General features: G+C 40.3%; 1 protein-coding gene across 1 annotated transcript; it reads left to right on the top strand.

The window, feature by feature from the left end:
- The first annotated feature begins 4,799 nt into the window (after window positions 1-4,799).
- Window positions 4,800-15,464, top strand: ankrd33bb (ankyrin repeat domain 33Bb). The gene is made up of 5 exons (XM_022191657.2): window positions 4,800-5,291; window positions 10,266-10,395; window positions 13,273-13,413; window positions 13,734-13,897; window positions 14,011-15,464. The coding sequence occupies exons 1-5, from the start codon at window positions 4,800-4,802 to the stop codon at window positions 14,665-14,667; spliced, it is 1,584 nt and encodes a 527-aa protein (XP_022047349.1). The 3' UTR covers window positions 14,668-15,464.
- The last annotated feature ends 2,242 nt before the right edge of the window (window positions 15,465-17,706 follow it).

Raw genomic sequence — 17,706 nt, 5'->3', positions numbered from 1 at the left:
ATTCAAAATCTCAACCCTAGAGTGTATCTTGGGGATATAAGACTTTTTTACTTAAGTAACATTTTTCAAAATGTTGCATTTTCATGTTGAAATTCAAGGTCAGTGATGTTACCATATATGGTTCTTTGCCCATTAATGGTAAAAAAAATAAAAATAAAAATAAAAAATTCCAAGAAATGTATATATCATCACTTAGCACAATTATTCAGCCATAAAATGCATGAGTTTTGTCAACAAGCCATGGTTAGTTTGGATGTTTCGACTTCGAATATGAAGGACGCAAGTTTGTGTTTTTGGAGAAAAGAGAAAGTTTGATGTGTTCCAGGCCTCTGCTGATTGGTCAAATGCCTCGATGTAGTGTACTGTAGCATAGAGTGATCTTCGCTGGTTGGCTGTTTGACCAGCATCACTGAGAGGCGGGAACAACGCCATATTTAATGTGTGCGGAACTTACCAAATACGATCACTTGCCCCAACAAATAGCCACGAGCACAGTAAAATAAGCACTAAAGGCTACTAGTCTGTGGTGCTGATGTGGTAAATGAGTCTGTACCTGCTCCAAGTTCTGCATGGATGTATAGGTTCTGTACGTTGATGCACACACGCATAGTGGTAAGGATCACTCCCCATAGACACAACACAGTATAGTACAGTGAACAGTCAACTGCAACGTCAAATGACAAGCAAATGAGTAAAAGTGGGATCATCCTCTCATCAGAGTGAAAAACACCAGATGTGTTCATTAGGATCAGCAGCAACTTCCTGGTTTGTCTTCACTGTGCTTCAGTGACGCTGTGACCGGAGAGTATTCACAACTTCCACACACAGATGTTTCCACTATGCTGGTTGACTTGTAAACTCTGCGACCCTCGCAGCGATTATGCACTCCATCAGCCAAAACCTGTGTAAACTGCTAGCTTAAGTGATAGTATCTCTATTTCCTACAGACATTAAATGACCCTGTAGGTGTCTTTTTATTATCTGCTGTTACCTACAATACTTTAAAATATGTTGAAATGAAGAGCAGTGGCATAAAAAACATACCAGCCAAACCCCGTAAAACAGTCCCTGCATTTCAAATCGCATACTTTCTCTTTCAGTACATGCTACAGCTGCCCTTATAAGGTATGTACTGTTGCATAACACATCCATGCACTAGGGACTTTCTACTTCATTCTAATATTCCACCTTAAGCTTTGGAACATTCTAAATCTTTTTTATGCTGAAACTCATGGCTTCTCCTGGTACTGCAGAATCACATTCCCACACTATCTTGACAAAACAGATGATTGTCAAACTGTTTGTCTGAGCAACTCAAACACATTTCATCCAGTAATTCAGTTCATTTGTTCAGTCCAACAGAAGTTGTGTGAGGTAACACACGTCCATGACTCAGAAGAAACACAATGACTAAACACAGCCAAATACAGAAGCCCGTATGTGTCACAGAAAACTTACTAGTCATCCAAAATGTTCAGTAGCGATATGTCGCCAAAAACAGACACATAAATTGGTGTCAATCAGCTCAGCTCTAATTTGGGATCATGTCTGGTGCTGCTGGAAAGTGCAGCTCTTGGAAACAGGATGTGAGGTTATTTCTGCTGAATCCAATTACCTGTCTGCTAATGCACAGTCTTAGCGGTTGGTACAGATTAGGAGCATATGCAGCTGAGACGAGATTTCTACTGTCAAGCTAAATCAGATTTTTCCAACCTGCGTTTCATTTTTCTCGAGCACAATGGGATCAACTTTTTCATGGCGATCAAATCACGGAGTAAGCGCCTGTGGTTTGTTCCTCCTTAAGGAGCTCTGCAGAGATTAGTGCGGTGTCAGAAAGAGTTTCTCCTCCTGCTCTGTTGTGGAACCAGACTTCAGGCATTAAACGAGTGTAAAAATCAGTATTGTCTCTGGCACAGATTACTACTTTGCATGAGGGTAGTTTCGCACTTGGAGAAAATAAGAGTGTTTCACAGAGAAGTGTGCGGTGCGTCTCAGGAAAGCAGGATTTAGCAGCTGCAGATTAATGTTTCTGTGCCTGAAAACATGCTGGCTCACTGCGAACTGTGTCCTCATGCTGGCACATCTCACCTGCCAGAGGTACTCGGCACAATACCGCAGAGTTAATCCCAGACTGACTGATATCTGCTCGGACGGAGACCAGACGAGTTCAAACTGCACATATTGTATCAGTGCAAACTCTATGGCAGCGAAGTCAGGTGAAACATTCTGAAAGGCTATATGCAAATGAATAATACTACAAAATGTACTTTTTTTCTTGGAAAACACTGGTTTGGGTGTCAGCTCACACACTGCGGGGTTCCAGTATTCACAATTGCAGTGGTGCTCAAAATATCTCAATTTTTGGGGGTACAATTAGTAACTGTATTTTAGAGTCCCACAGTATCCAAGACTTTTTTTTCTACTTTGTCATTGTTTGCATGTTTTTGCCTTGGTACCCGCCTTTTTTTTTTTTGGGCTGGATGTGCATCTACATTCCTAGCTGGTTATTAGCGCAGCTTAAAAAAAGCTTTTAAAGTTTATGAATTGAGACAGAAAATGTCAACAGAACTCTCCAATATTTTGAACAAGAAGGAAAGTCTGCAGCTGTGCTTTCAGCTCAGCATTACAGCCGAATGACTGCAATTATTTTGGCAGACGTACAATGGCGATATGAGCCACGCTTTTAGTGGAAGTAGTAATTTGCGCTTTTCTTTTCCACAAAAAAAGAAAAACAAAGGTGACTTTTGCAGCAGTCTACACCAATGATTTAACTTTGTTACACATTTTGCCGTTATCAAATCTGCAGCTTCTATGATTTGGATATTGCACTTAATTCTTTTCAGTCCTAGGCAGCAGCTCACAGTCACAGTGTTGACATTGTTGAGCAGGTGTAATGTTTACCTTCTCACTTTTGCATGTTAGCATGGTAGCACAGTTAGCAGGGATACCAAAGCTACCAGTAGGTGCGTGTTCAAAATTCTATTGCAATCCATCCAATAGTTATTCAGATTTGTAAGGACGTTAATATTGCAGCAGTGGGCCCAAGCAGGAATGTATGTCCTGATGCAGGTTTACGCAGATCTGTCCATCTTTACCAGACTGAGCTCTATTAGACTTTTGCCTCTCATGAATGTTTTTAATACGTGATGTTCATGTGTGCTGCCAACCTGACAAACCAACAATTTCTTAATATACTTAACACTTAACATAATACTTGAGTCGTCAGTTCAGCACTAATGCACTGTTTCATCTGTTCAGCTGTATATATAATTTATTGCCAAAATTGTGGTTACGCAATATGTTGTGCATGTTTTGTGCAAAAATGCCTCAAGTTATTAATACTGGCATTAAATAATGATTATTTCACAGAGCAGTGATACCCTGCCGTTTCTGTTCAGTTGTATCAGGATGGTTACTGAAACTGACTTGATAGGGCACAGCCCCACCTAGAATATTTTTCATCAGCTGCCACTGCAGGTCATCCCAGCACATACAGGTATTTTGAGGGGACTGCATTACATCCAGTATAAAAAAAATGGCTTAGATGCTGATGTAGGTGTCATATGTGACCTTTTTGGTTTCAGGCCTTACCCTCTGTACAAATAAGGTCACATGGCTGAGAAATCCAGTCTAAGCAGGCAGCATTAAGTGCAGCAGGAGATGAAACCTGAGTGGGGTGGAGTCAGCTTGACCAGCTGAACTAATGACATGAATTCACTAATGAGGATATCACTGTAAAAATAAAGGTGGTAAATGAATGTTGGTATAAATATTAGTGTAGTTTTTAGGGCCTGTCTCTGTATTTGTTGCATTTTGGTTTATATTGTCTGAGCTTTTGATATCTCCTGGAAAGAAAATGCTTCACTTGCTTATTTTTTTCTACTTTCCCTGTATAAAACATCCATAGACATAAAAAGAGATGATTCTCTAAAGTTACAACATTCCCTCCGTGCTTGTATCAGTCAATTTTACAGTTCGTTGTATTTCAAGAGAAAACATTCAAACTCTTCAGCCACTGGGGAGGGGAAAGCAATAGAAGGGCTGGAGCTAAAGAGAGAGAGAGTCTAAACGGATTATCATGAGGCGGTTCAAGAGAATGTTTCTCATCCCATTGCTGGCCATCATCAAAGGAAGACCAGTGTTCCTCCACAGGGAAACACGGGATTAGTTGCTGTCAGTTTCAAACCAAGAAAGCTGCCTATTCTTCTGCTTTCAAGGGGACAACTTCAGCTTCAACTTTTCATCGGGACATCAAGCATTTTTGGAAATCAATCTGCCTGTTGGGTTTCTAGTGCGATGATCTTACAATGTGACGAACGGCTGTTGGGAGTCACATAAGAAAGCAGCGACTCTGTGGTATTTCAAAACTCAAGGATACTTTGGGACTTGTCTAACTCCATTTCATTGAAAAAGCAGTTTTGACACATTCAGTAAATGGGAAAACTTGTGGCGTGATTGCGTCAGATCATGCATGTGATCGAAGCTTTTGTGTCTGGTGGAGTTCAGGGGAATCCTAATCCCTACGGCATCCCGCTGAGCTTTATTCTGCAATGACGAAGGAGTGGCAGCAAGTGTGAGGATCTCATGCCACCCTTTGACCTCTGTAGCTTCTGCTGCCCCCTTGGAAATCCAACGGAGACGTAAACTGATCTAAATCAAGAACCTAGCAGGTTTCAATTATCTGGGCAGAATGAGGCGCCATGTTGCGGAGGGTTGATGGACATAAACTCTAGGTGCTCCTGGAGTTGTCCTGGAACCCCACAGAAATTTTGTGTATGTTGAGGCAGGGGAGTATTTAAATGGTGGTAATAACGGAGGGCCAAAGAGAAGGTTCAAAGGTTCAAGAGAATGGAGTGGCGAGAGGAGTTGGAGTCAGTGAGATTGAGTTTAGAAACAATACAGTGGCTATGGATGCACCTGTCATCACCGCAGTTGATGAAGATGGGGAAGAGTGTGAGGTGTCAGAAGAGGAGAACGATGAAGAGAGTGAAGTTGACTACACGAGGAACTACTGGGAGGATGAGGACGATATCTACCAGGAGTTTGAGGAGTTGGATTTCGAGTCCCTCCCGGATAGCTCGGACACCCGGAGCATCGCCTCGGACGATTCCTTCTACCCTCCAGACAGCTCGGTCACCTCTTTTATCATGTACCGCTCGCCGACCCCTGACAGCCCCGAGCCCATCTCCTTTTTCAAGGCCTGCAGCAACAACAACGCCATCATTGTCAAAATAATGATCAGACAGGGAGTGACTGAAGAGGAAGTGAAGGAGACGGACAGGAACAGAAGAGTGGGTGTCGAGGTTCAGTACATTTTAATGATATGTTTGGTTTTCAGGCACCTCAAGGGTTGTTTTCACTGCTAAGTTAAAGTCAGGCAAGTCTACATATTGTGTAAAGGTCAACTATCTTGGTGGAACCCAAGGAGCTCCATGTTTTTTTCCACAGGAATAACCAATGTGCTGATGATACACAATGTTCCATCAGCATCAATCTGAAAGGGCAGCACCAATGTTTAGTTGTGTGCCATATGAACCATGTATGTTTTTCCTTGTCCATTTACCAATTCATTCTGTAGAGTCTGAGGTTGGTAGTTCAAAGATGGGCGACAAATTATGAAAAAATGCAACAGCAGTATTGGTCCACCTTGTACTGCCAGAAGCGTTTCAACATGTCATGGCATTTGTTCTCCCCATGTATCTGGAAATACTGGAGGGATAAGCACCAACTATTTGACTTTTCAGATCATCTTAATTTTAGTTTAGAGCCAATAAGGCCAGCCTTATTAATGCTAATGTTAATTAATTTATTAACTACACATAAAAACTTTTCAGAATTTTATTTGCAAGTTGTGAAAGCAATTACAAGTGGTCAACATACTTAATTAGTGGTTTTGATCCTAGATTTGACCTAATAAAATGCTATCAAACCCTCACTGTAGCAGGTTTTGCGGACTTGTGAACCAGAAAGGAACTGAAGGTCAGATGCTGGAGGAAGGTTCAGAGCAGTTGGTTAAGCTTCCTGTGACAGATGGACAGAATAAACGGCACAGTGACAGTGTCAAGGAGCAGCTTGCCACCAGGGCTCAGCTTTTAAAGGGCTCACTAAGACACTGACCTCAGCGGTGGGTAAGAGATACTGTATGCTTACAGAGCTGGAACAGGCAGAGGATTGTCCTGGAGGACTGGCAGGGTAACGTCGTCAGCTACACCTACACTGTAAAAAACAAACTAACAAAACAATGGAAATCTGGCAGCAACATTGCCAGAAAAATAAGACAAAATGGTGGAACACTTTAACATTTCAAAGCCTCAAAAATCTGAGAAGATACTGACAAATATCTGTGAAATCATAATTATTTATAGCTTTTTTTTTTTTTTTTTTTTTTTACTATTTTGCAGATTTAAATACCGTAAAATTGTAATTTTACCGTCTCGCATTGTGAAAGAACTAACATTTTTAGAAAAACAGAATTTTGGTGTCAACGTTAATTAAAGTTTTGCCCCTTTTTGATCAGTCAGTGTATAAATGTATGCTCTTTTTCTGAGATTTTACTAGATATTATCTTTAATGTAAGAAATTGGGGGAAATCTATATATTAACAGTTTTTCAACCCCTAGTATACAAAATGTTTATTACAAATGCATTCAAATATCTGTTCATTTGTATTTATATTATTTATTTTTGCTGATTTAAAAACAGTTCAAAAGAATGTAATTTTATTGTAAAACAGTGTAAAATTATTTACAATTACTAAAAAATACAGACTTTTGATGTGAACATTAATTGCAATTTTGGTCTGTTTTTTTTACAGTTACCTTGCAAATTAATACTTTTTCTGTGATTTTACTAATTATTTTCTATCATTTAAAAAAACAGACAAAATCTGTGAAGTAACAGTAAACTGTTAAAAACAGGTTTCTTTTTTACAGTGTAGGATTGTGCTGATGTCCGATATGCTGCCGTGGAAGTGAGAAAAGTGATGCTGAAATTTCACGGAATTTTTTAGATTTCTGTAAAATTTGTTTGCCCAATCTGATTAAATTAAGTCAGACCCAATCAGTTTAATCAACTCAAAGAAATTGTGTTGACTCAACAAGTATGTTTGGACAAACTCGATGTACTTGTTGTGTTAACAAAACTTATTTCCAGGTCTTATTATATTTAATTAGGTTTACTAACACTGGTTTGTTATTTTAGCTGCCCTCTGTTTCAAAAGAAAGAAAATGCACCAATTAAAATGTGCTGCCTCTGTGAGGAAACTTTACATCGATTTAATTAACCAACTTTTTGTTTGCACAAAAAAAAAACATTCAGTTGGATATGACCACAATCTGCATGCCATCTTTAAGATGTGTTATATCAGAACTAGACTGACCTCCTGACTGCAGCAGTAACCTCACATAGTGTGGCTGATTCATGCTTTATTTATGAAACTTTGGCATTTATGAAAGATAATGAATGTGTCTGCTCTCCCATTAGGGATAAAGAACACTGTCACTGTGCATTGATTTGATGTCCTCTTTGTTTTTATATTTACAGAGAGAGCAGCATTGTTGTGCTGAGACTCTAACTACCGTATTTCCTTTCATATCCATTTATTTTGATCACAATTCTGTGTAGTTTTTAGTAATGACAGGATAATAGATGGAAGTAATTTAGATCTACAGCAATTAGTTGTTTAATCATTTTTTTGACTGAAAATTAATCTGCATTTGCTAATCAGTAATTAATTTGCTGGTTTCAGATTCTTAAATGCGAAGATTTTATGCTTTGAACTTTAGCCTGTCGATCACACAAAATACTTGTGATGTAAGAAATTGTCATAGCAAATTTTTTTGACAGTTTATGAAAAAACAACAAATAATTGATGAATTAATCATAAAAATAATGGCCAGATGACAGACTATAAATACGTTCTCTGAACCGATGTCTCTCCGATTGTTTGGGGATTTTAATTTTCTTTTCATGACCTGCCTTTAAAACAAGTTCCAGTACAGCACTACAACTCAGAAAAAGCAGAACAGCAAAATGTTAAAGGCAAAATAGTGTTGTTTTTTTTAAAAATACAGAACACATCATTTATTGTTGTCATAACTCATAAGGGAGTCAACAGTAAGATGTGTTTAACTTTCCTGGAGGTGGAGGTGTAACAATACAGCTAGACTGCACCAGAAGTAATATAAAAATTATGACTGATTGCATTTTATCAACTTCATATTAGTTTGAGCTGCCTAAATATGCATCTCCACCCGATGTTGGGAAGTTTAAAAGAATATAACCTTTGTGTCTCCATTAACCCTGGAGTCCAACAGCAGAGTGGGAAAGATATAGTGTGTGCTGACAAAAACTTCATAGTAGGCCTTTCTCATCCTGGGACGGCTTGTAGATAGTTCTAGAAGTGAACCAAAAACCACTAAATGACGATACATGAGGGGTTCAAATAATCAGAGGTGTTTCCTGTTAACTGTCGCCCCATTTCGGTGCTAAAATGTAATCTTTACCTGGTTAATTACTTTTAATTCCTGGGGTGTTGCTTTTGCGTTGTGATTTCATCTCAATGTGTGATTTATTAGAGGAGGCTGATGATCATGGGAAGATGCGTCATGAATGGATGTCGCTTTTCATGAGAGGTGGCTGCTACGGCTTCAGTCAGCTAGCAGCAACAGGCGGACTTAGATAACCTTTAATCCTGCAGGAGTGAATGTTTTGTCTTAAGAATGTGCTCTGATTGGATTGCATTTACACCTGGATGAGATCCAGCAGAGACCATTTGCAAATATAGCCTGACTGCTTCAGACACATTTTGATCAAAAGATGTTCTGCATGCATGAACTCCTCAGATTAATAACATATCCACTGTCTGACATCTCTTGTAATTTGCTCTTTGTAATCACTGCACTCTTCTTTCAACAATGCTGGAGTATGACTTGATCTCAACGGTTACATTAGTGATTAGGACCGTTGTCATAACTAAAGCACTTAAATTTAGTCTTGACAACTCAGCTTGAACTTTAAAATCAAATGGACTAGAAAGTGTGCTCCTTAACATTGCATTAACTCATTGCTTAATATTGTCTGTACTTAGATTTCCACTGCTTTCTAAATAGCATTTCTCTTACAGTGTGCAAACTTTTGCTGAAGTGATGTCCCCCAAGGATCTCTTTGTTAAATTTTCATGAGGAAATCTGATAGAAAACGGCTGAAATCTTGATAGTGTGTTATGCATGTATACTTTATGTCAGATACCAGATCGTGTGACCTAAACATGTAGCTGGCGGCGGGACTTGATGGGACTCAGAAATACTCCCACATTATAATCAATTGTTCCTTGGATCATTTCCAATGGATAAGTCCTGATAAGTCTGCAGCGATGGATTTGTAGTAGGATCACAATCATGTGATCGTCAGCTGACAAGTGACGTAGCGTTCACTTGTTGCCATGGTTACAGTGACACTGTGCCGCTGTCTCACAATGATACAGAAATCTTGAACAAATCCGTGGATCCAGACTATAAGCCGCATCGCTGCCAAAATCTAAACAGTTGGTCCTTGTATCATTTCTCACCTTTCCTGAAAATTTTATCCAAATCCGTTTGTACATTTTTTTTAGTAATGTCGCACACAGAAAGACAGATTAACAGACAGACAAACGTACACCGATCGTCACATAACTCCACCCCGTTTCTTGGTGGAGTAATAATTTAGAGCGAACTCTGAAACAGCCCGGTAAATGAGAGTTCCAAACCTGTCTGTGAGGACACACATTGGACTAACAGTATCATAAATTATTGTCACTACTATTAATAAATGAATGCATGCAAATTAGGAAAATTAGAAATGATTAAACAAATGATAGAAATATGAAAACTGAGCATATGTAGATTGGCTTTTTCCACTAAAACAACAATTACCCACTGAAATATGAGCAAATTGGCCGGTAACAACTGGGCAGTTTAATACTTGGCAAGCGACCCCTGTGCAGCTGGATACCCATATTTACCCACAGTTTAAACTGCATTGTCCATGTGTCTGCTGCACTGTAAGATATCAGCCTTTTACTGTGCTTGTAGGCAGCGTTGCCGATTCATATCAGTTCCTTTTATAAGTGTCACTGCACTGATTTTGTCGTGTGTAGAAGCAATTTTCTGGATCCATAAAAAATGATGATCAAACAAAAAGCTTCACTGGAGTTTGTGGAAACCATTTTGGTGTTTTTTTAAAAAGCCAGAAGAAGAAGAACTGAACTTGCCTTTGTGTTTCAGTCGGGCCTCATTATGGCGTGTTACCATGGCTACATAGACGTGGTCATCGCGCTGTCTCAGTGTCCATACCTGGATGTTAACTGGCAGGACAACGAGGGAAACACGGCTCTAATTACTGCAGCACAAGCAGGTAAACGCATCTCAGACCTCTGAACATTTTCTATGAATGGCAGATTTTTTTTAACACATGTTGGGATAATTATCACATTCATATGAAATAAGGATGTGGAGCACTTAAAGGCCCTCACTAATCAAAATCAAGTTATAGTTGATTTTCCATGTTTTTTATATGCTGGACTTTATCATGAGCGAAATAAGCTGTCAACAGCATGGCTTAGTATTCCCATCTTGAAACTGTAATGAGCAGATGACCATCTGTAATGCAATTTACGTGACTTTTCAGGGGTCTAATCAGCAACCAGAGAGGGACTTTAATATGAGGGACAGTGTAGGTGCTGGTGTTTCTTTGTCATTCTCTTGACACTATTTTGGGTCAATAATTACAGGACTTATTGTATCATAGCTGACATTTTTGCTGTTTTCGGGCCTAAAATCAACATGGCCGCCCATAACCAAACACCACATGACATTTTTACAGAAAGATTATTCTAAATATTGTAAATACAACTGAGTAAAATTGAAATCAGAAGTTATTTATAAAGATATTGTAGTAAACCTGTTGACATGTGATAAATCCACACTTGACTCACACACTACTTTATATTAAATAAGTCAGAAAGCCTTGGAGTCTTTCCAGTCTTTTCTTCAGGAGGAAATGACATCACGTGGAGCAGGTCATGTGATCTGGAATTAGTACACTTCCATGAGAGGTATTTTTGTAATGAGTAACTTAGTTAAAAGTGATTTCTTGGACACGTCCCTCCATCTTTCATCTAAGTTCACACACAATCTTGCGGCATCCAGTAATACTTTACAATATACTTTTATTATACTTTCTTAAAATCTTACAATACTTACAGTGACATTAGAAATATTACCAAAAACCTCTTTGCTTGATAGTATTCAGGTAAATTTCTCTCCAGTACAGAATCAAGCTTTAAAAGTCAGACTCTGTAAGAAGAAATCAGCCACTCTTGGCCATAAACTGAGGAGTTTTACCGCTATAGCTGTGGAGGAACAGAGCAGACTAGCAGCTAATGCTCAGTAACGTTAGATAACTGAGAATACTGGATCAGTCTGCTGACTGTGTGGCTCACCAACTGTGGTGTCACATTTAGGAGAGTTGGTGCTTATTTTCTGCTTCTGAATGTAATCTTTTCACCCTATGTGTCAGAAACAAGGCTGCAGAGAAGAACCTGTATCCTCATTTAATTCCAGGCTGTCGAATTTCATAAGAATGTTTCATCTGTATCCCAGTATATGCATTCATATCACCACTAATAGCTTCAACTCTTTCCTTCCAATCAGTTTTTTTCTACATTGCTTTTGATATATATTTTACAGTTGAAGAGATTTCCCTGCATAGACCTGAGTCTGAGACGTTCATAATGGGCCCAAATTAAAGCTCATGGCACATTATGAGGTCTGGTGCTTCCAATTGCAAGAATCACTGTTATTTGCTGGCATAAGAAAGTACCGTGATAAGTAATTTCACCGTGATGCAGCCACATGTATCAGACATAGCGTCCCGGCCTCTCGTCTGCTAACGATGATGAATGACTCACCGTGGACCGTGATACATAGCTGCAGACTGCTCTTCATTTTCTGCCTCATTAAAACAAGTATCGATCCCCTTTCACGAGAAAATACTCTGCAGCACCTCGGGGGAAACAGGTGACAAAGACTGTGAGTCCACAGAGCCGCAGCACACTGAAAGGCTTTTCTTAAAAACCTGTAGCTGAAGGTGGAAGGTGTCTAGACATGGTTTGGGTATGCAGAGGTCAACCTGCAGCTTCAGCTGGCCTCTTCAAACTTCCATTCAAGCGTGCCTCTGTTCCAAGCTGCGTCTTTTTTAATGAATTCCTCCATTGTGCTCACTTAAAAGAATATCAGCAGGTCAGACTGTTTAATTAGCCTTAATTTAGACAGTATTTACTCAATGAGGAAGTGGACTGTGAATATTAAAGAAGCTTTGCCGCAGTTTGAGTTCCATCAGCAACAGTTAATTGTTCTTGAAATCAGGTTGCAAATCCTGCACAAAACTGTAGACATGTGCTGACATGTAGAGAACATATTTATTTAACTTGTGCTCTTGAATTAGTCATTTGGGCATGAACAGACCACAATGTAAAACAAATGTTTAACAAACAAGAATGAAACCCGAGTTCATATCTATAAACAAGTCAATGTATAATTGGGGGATTTTTGAAGTACATGGATATATCTTACAAACATATTTATTTAAAAAAATAATGTTTTCATATTCATTATGATCATGTCTTTACAAATTTCATAGTTATTTATTATGGAAACAATCATTTATTAATAAAAAATGACTGGATATCACTAAAATGTGAAGTAAATAACCGTCCAAATTTAACAACAACAACTTTCTAATTAGCTTAACTAGAATAAAATGAGTTCATTCAAAAATTGTTTTGATTGTGTTGTTTTTATTGAGTTGAGATAATCATGACAGATATTTCTTTTTGGCAATGAATCATTTTTTTTAATGGAAAATAACAAATTGTATCTGTCTGAGAAATCACTTCCATCTAAGTTACCCATTACACAAACAATATCAACCAATGACTGATGTCCCAGCGACTGCTCCCATTTTATGTAAGCAGTCTGTTTAACTGCAGCACAAAAGTATTCAATGTGTGTCCAGTTACTGTACCGGCAATATGTTTTAATAAGAACATTATAGTGTAATAGAACTGAAGTGGAGATTAAGTGTTTATATATTTATCTTGATGAATATTATTAGTGTCTGCTTGAATGTACTAAAGTACTGATGTACTGTTTGTCTAGAAGAAGAAGCTTTAACAGTGTTAAACTGCAGAAGCCATGAGCTTTGAAACATGTCTCTGTTTTTGGCGTGCAGGTCATCTGTTCATCTCCAACTATCTGCTGAACTACTTCCCTGGTCTGGACATCGAGAGGAGGAACTGTCACGGTTTCACGGCGCTGATGAAGGCTGCCATGCAGGGCCGAGCTGAGTGTGTCAGAGCGCTAATGCTGGCAGGTGTGTACAAGTTAACTCATTACAGTCAGGACCACTTACATCAAGGAAGCCTCTGATCAGTCTGACAGCTGAGAGGAAACACTTCGACTTCTGTCTTGAGTTCTAGTAAGGCAGACAACATCTTTATCATTACAGCCACAGAACTGTTCATATTCTACCCTTAAAATAACAGGAGTGAAGCTGTTTTCAAAAATGATGCCATGGCAGCTTTTTTCCACAGTACTCTGTGCATCAGAGCAGATTTCAGCTGTGACCTTCAGACCTTTAGACACAGATCTTCCCTTCATGCCAGACCTCCTCCATGTGTCTTCATGTTCCAGGAGGTGATATCCAGGCACGAGACTACAGCCGCAGAATGACACCCAGAGAGTGGGCTCTCTTCACTGGTCGATACGAAACAGCCGCCCTGATGTATCGAGTGATGGCCAGACCTTGTGCTGAGCAGTTCTGTGACTCCTTCTCCCTGGAGTGGCCCATGTTAGAGGTTAATACGTTTCTCTGGACTTCAGCCCTGCTATTGAATACTTTGTCAAAGTTTTAAATCATGTTCTTTTACAAATTGATTCCTGTAAAACTACAATGTTTGATCTCCTACAGGAGCTGGTGGCCCAGGCCCAAGAGCCAAAGTCCTGCTGGAGGCGTTTGCTCAACTTCATCTCCTGCTGCCCTTATAGGTTTTACATCAACAACAAGGTGAACCCTGTGGACGACGGCGTTTTTGACCACATGGTCCGGATTACCACTAGTATCTCCAGTCCCTTCATCGCCACAAGTTGTCGTACGGTCTGTCCTGGCAGCCCGCCATGCATCGGGAAGCGGCGTCATGCTGTTCAGGAGATCCTGAGGAGGCAGCGGGTGGCCGACCTGAAGCGCCTGGGCCCAGACAGACTGAACAACTACAAGAGATTATTCCAGAACTCACGGGTCCTTCTCATCCCCAAGGTGAGGGATCGGAGAGCCAGCCTCCAGCCTCAGCTGCTCAGCGAGGTGGCGGCGGCGTCCTCGGTGGCTATAAGACGAGCCAGCCTCCTTCCACTCAACATGCTGAGGAGAAGCAGCGTTCGTCCGGGACTCGTGGTGCCCAAAGTGAGGCTCTGCAAGGCGCCTACTCCAAACTTTATACCAGAGAAACTCAGAAGGCGCAGCAACCGTAACAACCTCCAGATCCCCAAGTGGGATTACAAGATGAAGAGAATAGAGAAGAGGCAGGAGGAGGACAGGCAGAGACTGCTGCCTCTGACGAGGAGGAGGTGAGGGAAGAAGACAAAGCAACACGACACGTTGCAGCTTCAAAAGGCTGCGGTATGTCTAGCTGAAAATCCCTCACATAGCTCCCACTATGCACAGTGTTGCTGTGCTAGAAAAACTCTTTTTCTGAATGGAACTGCTAATTTTCACCTTGATTTGTTTGATTTTGTTGCCTTGTTTCTACTTGAATGCACACACTTCTTCTGTGAAGTGTACTTTGGGGAGCACAGGAAGAGAAATATCCACTTACTTGCTGACAAAATAAGTGTTTCAATGCTGGCAGCATTTATTATGTACTGTGATACGTTCTCTGGCATGTGGCAGGAGTACAGGTAAAGTGTTTGGCTGTCAGGATTCTCAGACTGATGTCCTCAACCTGTAAAGGTGCCCTGTGGCAGACCTGGTTTTATGGGGGTAAATATTTTGCACCATGAGCTGAAATTTGAAGAATCAATGTGTGCCATTTAATTGTGAGTGGTGAGTGGGAGCTTCTGCTGAGTGCTTTGTGTGGTTAGTCTGTCCATCATGCAGAATCGTGTCAATCAGAATTGTATTATGTAGCTGCACTTTGGCGCCTCCACTGAAGTTTACTATGTTTGCTTACTGTCCAGATATCATGACATGGTCAGTCATGGTTGGTGAAGCTGAAGTCAAACACTGACAGCAGCACAAAGACTGAGCATAGACAAACAGTTTCTAACCATTCTCCGTCATGAACTAAAAACCTCACTGTCTTGCATCTGTTGAAGCTGTGGGCCAATCTGTAGGGGCAAGTAGGAGTGAGCTGATGGCAGTAGACGCTCAAATTGATACAGCTAGGTGAACTAATATACCTGCAAAAATTCTGGCATATTTTGTGATGCTTGTATAAATTTTGGGTCCAAAGGCATGCAGATGCTACGCTAAAGTTTTACTAAGACATGCTTTAGCTTTTACCACACAGGGGCAAAATCTGTATTTGCAGACTGTGATTTATTGCAGCATAGAGGCATAAAATATGTTTGCTAGATGACCATAACTTTTAGATGCTTGTTCTAGTGCACCGCTACAGATTTTTTATGACAAACTGGTTAGTTTCTGGCCACTGGTAGTGCTGCAGAGCTGACTTTCTAGTGGTTCCCGGTCTTGCTTGTACACCTTCATACAAAGAGACACATGGGCAACATGATTCATATTTCTGACAGTGATGCAAGGAAGCAGTGCAGGTACAAACAGTTTTGCTGCAGCTCAATTCGAGCATACTGAGAAATAGGTGAGAGAAGAAGAAAATCAGGTGAAAAGACAGAAATAGAGAAGGTAAAGACTACTGAAGGGAGGAGAAGACAAAAAGCAGAGAGTCCCTGCTGGGGTGGGGAGAAGAAGAAGCAAAGAGCATGTTGGGTAAAAGGTGCAGCATGGTGGAATCTGACTGTCAGATTTACTGGAGAGGAACTTAAAGACAGCAAGTGGGCTTGAAGAGGCAGGAAGGTAAGAGCCAGTCAGAGGGATTTGAAGAGGATGGAGTGAAGAGCTCCGACACGGCCAAATGAAGATTGGTGGCTGGCTGCTGCAGCAGATTGCAGCAGGAAAAGGACCGCTGAGCACGCAGGAGGAAGGCAAGAAGCCATTTTGCACAAATACATAGTACAACAGGTAGTTTCATGGAGGGGAAGAGCTTATGAGCAGTATTTGACAGCTGAGCTGAGCAGCCAGCTCACACAGGCTTTGTAAAGGCTTTGTGGAGAATTTGAAAGGCAGAGCCAAAAATACACAGCTTAGTGCTTGACTGTGGCTTGTTGACTTCCCAAATAATCACAGGAGATAGTCTTCTGTCAGGGACTGCATATATGTGGTGCTCTGCAAGTGCTGGAGATGGTATGAAGGCCACCTTTAGCTCTTCTTGAGTGGTTCCATCCAGATATGAATTTTGCATTGAAATAACAGTTAAAAAACATTTTCAAGGGGTAAATATCCAGTGAATATCTCATTATACGATGTCAGGAAGGAATAAAGTATCAAATATTCTACTATTAGCATTAAAATTTGGTTTGGGGAAGGCTATAATTATAAGAACAGTCATGGGATATGACCTTTATTGCCCTCTAGTAGTAAACAATGTGAACTGCAGCACCATTATTAAAGGGCCCCTACGAGATGCGTATAAAATGCCTTGTTTGAATGTAAATTTGTGTCTTATATGGGTTTGTCATAAAGAAAAAAATCAACTACTTGGTAAGAGGTTTTTAAAGTGAGCCAGAACCTCTGAATATGTAGATGGTTTTTGTAAGATTTAAGTTTAACTACTGGATACAAACTGTTTGCTACACTGCTTAAAAGCCAAATCATGTGTTGGAGCAATGCTATTGGGCCAACCCGGTCTCACGGGGATTCGTGAAACTGTCACGTAAGTTTTAGTTTCGGTTTCGTGCGCACCAACACGATTTCGTCATGTTTTTCGTGCCGCTCACCACGAAATGTTTTTCGCTGTGGTAATCACATCTGAAAGTGGTTTATACCGGCGGATTCATGACGATCTAAGCTGTCCATCGGCGTATACTGCTTGTGTGATCGCGTTTGCGGCCGCCGGCCGCCGGACATTCTTGAAATTCCTATGCAAATTGGTAAGTGTACCACCGGCTTATGGTTAGGTTATGGTTAGGTTATGGTTAGGATTATGGTTAGGGTTATGTTTAGGGACGATGTCATGCAAAATATAGCGTTGGATTCGCCGCGGTTTTACTTTAAAAATATAATATACACATTCTTTTGAAATACGTTCTGAGTGGCACGAAAAGTCCGCCGTTTAAAATACATTGGTGTGCATTTCGTGGTGAGCGGCACGAAAAACATGACGAAATCGTGTTGGTGCGCACGAAACCGAAACAAAAATTTACGTGACAGTTTCACGAATCCTCATGAGATCGGGCTGATTGGGCACACATTTGAAAGTTCCTTTCACATTTATATCTCTTAAAAAACTTCATATCAAAATTACATATATTTTCCATAAAAATATCTGCAGCTCAGCACACCAGCTCACCTGCGACTCTAATTTAAACTACTCTA

This window comes from Acanthochromis polyacanthus, chromosome 9, assembly GCF_021347895.1.
Source record: "Acanthochromis polyacanthus isolate Apoly-LR-REF ecotype Palm Island chromosome 9, KAUST_Apoly_ChrSc, whole genome shotgun sequence".
Classification (NCBI taxonomy): Eukaryota; Metazoa; Chordata; class Actinopteri; family Pomacentridae; genus Acanthochromis; species Acanthochromis polyacanthus.
Note: the sequence above shows the minus strand (reverse complement) of the source record. Positions and strands in the feature narration are given on the sequence as shown.